Source organism: Mustela putorius, unplaced genomic scaffold (assembly GCF_011764305.1).
Source record: "Mustela putorius furo isolate JIRA1106 unplaced genomic scaffold, ASM1176430v1.1 tig00000275_pilon_pilon_pilon, whole genome shotgun sequence".
In the NCBI taxonomy this organism is placed as follows: domain Eukaryota; kingdom Metazoa; phylum Chordata; class Mammalia; order Carnivora; family Mustelidae; genus Mustela; species Mustela putorius.
This window is the reverse complement of record NW_025421341.1, coordinates 19,158,088-19,164,413: the sequence shown is the minus strand read 5'-3', so window position 1 is coordinate 19,164,413 and position 6,326 is coordinate 19,158,088. Positions and strand designations below refer to the sequence as shown.

The 6,326-nt window shown below is 36.3% G+C and overlaps 1 protein-coding gene across 2 annotated transcripts; it reads right to left on the bottom strand.

The window, feature by feature from the left end:
• Nucleotides 1–1,777: 1,777 nt before the first annotated feature.
• On the bottom strand, nucleotides 1,778–2,830 carry LOC101671079 (OCIA domain-containing protein 1-like). 2 transcript variants are annotated; one of them, XM_013063798.2, is made up of 2 exons: nucleotides 2,136–2,830; nucleotides 1,778–1,981 (listed from the first exon to the last, which is right to left on the bottom strand). In XM_013063798.2, the coding sequence occupies exons 1-2, from the start codon at nucleotides 2,686–2,688 to the stop codon at nucleotides 1,944–1,946; spliced, it is 591 nt and encodes a 196-aa protein (XP_012919252.1). In that variant the 5' UTR covers nucleotides 2,689–2,830; the 3' UTR covers nucleotides 1,778–1,943. The 2 variants fall into 2 exon arrangements, with proteins under 2 accessions (XP_012919252.1, XP_012919251.1); XM_013063797.2 differs by having other exon boundaries at nucleotides 1,778–2,826.
• Between the last annotated feature and the right edge of the window lie 3,496 nt (nucleotides 2,831–6,326).

The window sequence follows — 6,326 nt, the reverse complement described above, 5'->3', positions numbered from 1 at the left end:
TAAAGGATTCTTTGATAATCTTTGAGAATATGGTTTACCAAAATTTAGATGGAAAAATAAAAGCCATGAATAGACATAAGCTTTTATCAAATACTGGGATGTATTACAAAGAAAGAAAAACAAGATTGTATTGGTACAGAAAAGGGAATTAACTAGTGAAAGAATATAAAGAGCCCAGAATTAGATCCACATATATGGGAATTTGGGATAGGATAGTCATAGCATTATAAATTAGTAGGTATAGGTTAGATTATTAATAGATGATCTTGGATAAACTATTTCTCTATGGAAAGAAAAAAATAAAACTGTATAACTAATGCCATATGGACCTCAGAGGAGTAAAAGATTTAGACTGACAAAGATAAAATTATAAAACTAAACATAATACACTATATGAAAATATCTTTATGACTTTGGGTTATGGAAGGATTTAAAAAAAATCAGATTCCCCAAAGCACAAACCATCAGGTAAAACTTCATGTGTTTTAATTTTATCACAAATTAACTTTTTTTGTTAAACAAAATTTGCCATAAACAAGTTAAAATATGATGCTAGATTGAGACAAGATATTTGAAACTCCTAAAATATAAGAAGGGATTAATACCCAGAACATAGAGGACATGCCTAACAATTTACAAGGAAAAAAAGAAAACCTAATAAAGAATTGGGCAAAGACAAGGAATAGGTAATTCAGAGAAAGGGAAATTAAATGGTTAAGATGTATATAAAGAGATGTTCGTTTTTTCAATAAATATTAAAACATAAATTAAATTTATGAATAACACCAATTTTGCCAAAGACCTAAAGTGAGAAAGTCACAGTGAAGATGCGAAGACCATGGTGGCAGGAATTCTTATATATAGTCGTTTGAGGAGTATCGATCCTGACAGTGCTTCTGAACATTAAATACAGACGTACCTTTAGAGCTCATAAGCCCATTTTTGTGTATATACCTTAGAGAAACTCTGGCACAGACCCCTAAGGAGACATGTTTGAGGAAGCTCACAGCAGCATTTTTATTGGGCAAAATTTGGTTTTTGATAGATGTGGTAGAAGCACATGGTGCATTATCATATTGCTGTCAGAATTAATCAGCTAGATTAACAAATAAAATGAGGTTAGAATTCTAGAACAGTTTAAGTAAAAAAAACCCTGTTAACACATTATGAGATTCAAATCTAAATCTAGGGCGCCTGGGTGGCTCAGCGGGTTAAGCCGCTACCTTCGGCTCAGGTCATGATCTCAGGGTCCTGGGATCGAGTCCCGCATCGGGTTCTCTGCTCAGCAGGGAGCCTGCTTCCCTCTCTCTCTCTGCCTGCCTCTCCATCTACTTGTAATTTCTCTCTGTCAAATAAATAAATAAAATCTTTAGAAAAAAAAAAAAAAACAAATCTAAATCTAGTATCATTTGTGAAATTTTATAAAATACAAAAGCATTTTAAGGATGCTTTTTTTTTTGCATGTTCCTTTATGTTTTATTCACCATAAACATTAATAAGTGAATACAGCAAACACTGGAGAAAGGCTTTTTAATAATTTCTGGATGTAAAGCTTAACACTTAAAATTATGCTTGCTCCCCCCACCCACCCCAATTCAACATACAGGTATGTATTTTCATATATGCTGATCCCAGAGCAGACAATCTCTTTACAGTTTCTTAAGAGAGTATCCTTACCCTGTAACTTAAACAATTTCACAAACTGTATGTGATTCTAGTATAATACCATCATTCAAGTTCTTCAAGAATACAGCCACACAACATTCACATTAAAATCTGTGTTTTTAAACATCATTTTAATAAGCCAAACCACAAGAACCCAGGTTCTAGTTTTAAATGTGTTTATGAAGACTGCTGCTGGGCTCAAGGCATGCAGATTTTCATGACCACCTAGATGAAGCTGGATATTGAAACGCCTTCAGTAGGTCCAATGATGCAATTTTTCACTCATCCCAAGTATCTCCATATTTGTTTACTTTGACTTCTTTTTTTTGGCATTCTTTCCTGTATAGGCCTGACTGAGGGGTCAGTCTTATGTGTTAAAGTTACTTCATATGACTCTCTGTTCTTAGTCCTTAATTCCTCATATGTAATATTTTTTTTCTTAGGACTTTCTTCAGGGTAGGGATCAGGTCCTTGGGCAACATGATCAGTAATACCAGTGGGAGTAGATTCATTCATAGAAGCACTGAATGGAATTGGCTCATAATGAGGAAGCATCTCTTTTTCTATGTTGTCTGCTGCTGGAGACGTCACAAAGGATGAATGACCACTCAAATTTGAGTCATATTTTGACTTCTGAGAATAGTGCCCAGATGGTGAAGATTGCCGTGCCTGTCCTGAGCGTAAAGCTTCTCCAAGAGGGGAATTCTCAAGATTTCTGAACTTCTCTTGGCAAGTTTTCACGTAAGAAAGCTTTCCAGCAAAGTATCTCATGATACAAGCAAATATAAGTTTAGGGATGGAACCATATTTGGGATGACTTGAAAGGATTCCTTTACTAATTAATCCTTGAGTAATCAACATACTTGTTGCAGCCAAAGGCACAGATCTGAACCAGAAGCTTTCATCGTTGCACTCTGTGAAGACTCTTCTTTCTTCCTCTGTTGGAATGTAATCAGCCCCTATGTGGGGAATTGGTCTTGGAACTTCTGCATTCGGCTCTTGAAGATCAGCTCTCCCATTCATTTTTCCTCCGGACCACAGCGGCAATCGCGCGGCGAGCCGAGGCGATCAGGGGCAGAAGGCCTCGAGGGGACCGGAGAGGGCTCAAGGAGGAAGAAGAGCCCGCGGAAACCCTCAGGCGCGCGGCACCGCAGCAGAGTTGGGGGGGGGGGACCATTTTAAGGATGCTTTTTTTTTGTTGTTGTGGACAAAGACTTAAAAAATTTTTTTTTAATTAAAAAAAATTTTTTAAATAAACATATAATGTATTTTTATCCCCATGGGTACAGGTCTGTGAATCGCCAGGTTTACGTACTTCACAGCACTCAAAATAGCACATACCCACCCCAATGTCCATAACCCAACCACCCTCTCCCAGCCTCCCTCCCTACCCCTGGCAACCCTCAGTTTTTTGTGAGAATAAGAGTCTCTTATGGTTTGTCTCCCTCCTGATCCCATCTTGTTTAATTTTTTTCCTTCCCTACCCCCCAGACCCCCAAATTTGCCTCTCAAATTCCTCATATCAGGGAGATCATATGATAATTGTCTTTCTCTGATTGACTTATTTCACTAAGCATAATTCCCTCTAGTTCGACCAATGTTGTTGCAAATGGCAAGATTTTGTTTCTTTTGATAGTTGCATAGTATTCCATTGTGTGTGTGTGATCTTCTTTATCCATTCATCTGTTGATGGACATCTAGGTTCTTTCTATAGTTTGGGATTGTGAACATTGCTGCTATAAACATTTGGGTGCACATGTCCCTTTGGATCACTACATTTGTATCTTTAGGTAAATACCCAATAGCGCAATTGCTGGTTCATAGGGTAGCTCTATTTTCAACTTTTTGAGGAAACTCCATGTTGTTTTCCAGAGTGGCTGCACCAGCTAGCATTCCTACAAACAGTGTAGGAGGGCTCCCCTTTTCTCTGCATCCTCGCCAACATCTGTCATTTCCTGACTTGTTAATTTTAGCCATTCTGACTGATGTGAGGTGGTATCTCATTGTGATTTTGATTTGTATTTCCCTAAAGCCAAGGGATGTGGAGCACTTTTTCATTCCTTAGTAGAATGCTCTTTAGCCTCCATGTATTTGGGTTCTTTCCAAATTTCCTCTTGTGATTGGGTTCTAGCTTCAGAGCCTTGTGGTCTGAAAATATGCAGGGAATGATCCCAATCTTTTGGTACTGGTTGAGACCTGATTTGTGACCCAGGATATGATCTATTCTGGAGAATGTTCCATGTGCACTAGAGATGAATGTATATTCTGTTGCTTTGGGATGGAATTTTCTGAAAATATCTGTGATGTCCATCTGGTTCAGTGTGTCATTTAAGGCCTATATTTCCTTGTTGATCTTTTGCTTGGATAACCTGTCCATTTCAGTGAGGGAGGTGTTAAAATCCCTTACTATTATTGTATTATTGTCGATGTGGTTCTTTGATTTTGTTATTAATGGGTTTATGTGGTTGGCTGCTCCAATGTTAGGGGCATAGATATTTAAAATTGTTAGATCTTCTTGTTGGACAGACCATTTGAGTATGATATAGTCTTTGGCTTAAAATCTAGTTTATCTCATATAAGGATTGCCACCCCAGCTTTCTTTTGATGTCCATTAGCATGGTAAATCATTTTCCACCTTTTCACTTTAAATCTGGAAGTGTCTTTAAATCTAAAATGTGTTTCTTGTAGACAGCTTATGTACGGGTTTTGTTTTTTTATCCATTCAGATACTCTGTGTCTTTTGATTAGGGGCATTGAGCCTTTTACATTCAGGGTAACTAGTGAAAATATGAATTTAGTGCCATTGTATTGCCTGTAAGGTAACTGTTACTGTTATATCTGTTCCTTTGTGATCTATTCTTTTATGCTCTCTCTTTGCTTAGAGGAGCCCTTTCAATTTTTCCTGTAGGGGTGGTTTGTTGTTTACAAATTCTTTTAGTTTTTGTTTGTCCTGGAAGCTTTTAATCTCTCCTTCTATCTTCAATGATAGCCTAGCTGGATATAGTATTTTTGGCTGCATGTTTTTCTCATTTAGTGCTCTAATTATATCATGCCATTTCTTTCTGGCCTGTCTGGTCTCTGTGGATAAGTCTGTTGCCAATCTAATATTTTTACCATTGTATGTTACAGACTTCTTGTCCCAGGGTGCTTTTAGGATTTTCTCTTTGTCACTAAGACTTGTAAGTTTTACTAGCAGATGATGTGGTGTGGATCTATTTTTATTGATTTTGAGGGGGTTCTCTGTGCCTCCTGGATTTTGATGCTTGTTCCCTTTGCCATATTAGGGAAATTCTCTACAGTAATTCATTCCAATATACTTTCTGCCCCCTTCTCTCTTTCTTCTTCTTCCAGAATCCCAATTATTCTAATACTGTTTCGTCTTATGGTATTACTTACCTCTCGAATTCTCCCCTTGTGGTCCAGTAGTTGTTTGTCTCTCTTTTGCTCAGCTTCTTTATTCTCCATCATTTGGTCTTCTATATCACTAATTCTCTCTTCTGCCTTATTTATCCTAGCAGTAAGAGCCTTCATTTTTTATTGCACCTCACTAATAGCTTTTTTGATTTCAGCTAGTTTAGATTTTAGTTCTTTTATTTCTCCAAAAAGGGCCTTTATTTCTCTGGACAGGGCTTCTCTAATATCTTATCTCCCATGCCTTTTTTGAGCCCAGCTCAAAAAATAATTGAGAATTGTCATTGTCACCTTGAGAATTGTCATTCTGAACTCTAGATCTGACATATTACCAAAGTCTGTATTGATTAGGTCCCTAGCCTTTGGTACTGTCTCTTGTTTTTTTGTGGTGAGTTTTTCCACCTTGTCTTTTTATCCAGATAAAAATATATGAATGAGAGAATAAAATACTATAAGGGTGGCAAAGACCCAAGAAAAAGATACACTAGCCAAATCAGAAGAAGAAAAGGGGTAAAAAGAAATCTAAAATAAATTTAAAAAATTTTAAAAAAATTTACCAAAAAAATTGGTAAATAGAACAGAGCCACCCATTTTATTTTGGGTGTATTTCTGTCTCTTAGAAGAAACTACCTCCCAAAATTTCTAAAAAAGAAAACTTATTTATATACACAAAAATAAGGGTAAACACGATGAAGTGATGGAATAAGACTGTAATGATGAAAATTTTAAAAAAATTCTAAAAAAGGAATTGATAAGATAAACTGGTTGGAAAAAGAAAGAAAAGGAAGTGGAGAGAATTTGCTCAGGCTGGAGACTGGAACAAAGCCCTGTTCTAGATTTAGGGTATATTTTGATCAATTAGAAGAAATCATAACCCAAAAATTTTTTAGAAGAAAAAGCCTTATATGTATACAAAAAATAAAGTTAGATACAATGAAGGGTAAAATAGGACTAAAATAATGAAGATTTAAAGAGATTTTTTTCTTTTTAGAAAGGCATTGTTAAGATAAACTAGTTAAGAAATATTAATAGAGGAAAGAAGAAAAGTTAAAAAAAGCAGAATAAGAATTAAAAGAATTTAATTAACTTTGCAAGACTAAAGAATAATGGGAGAAACCATGAATTCCATGCTTTGCTTTCCCTTCCTCTGGAATTCCACTGTTCTCCTTGATCAGAGAGCTTGGCCTTGGCTGGATGTTCTTGCTGATCTTCTGGAGGAGGAGCCCTGTTGTAGTGATTCTCAAATGTCT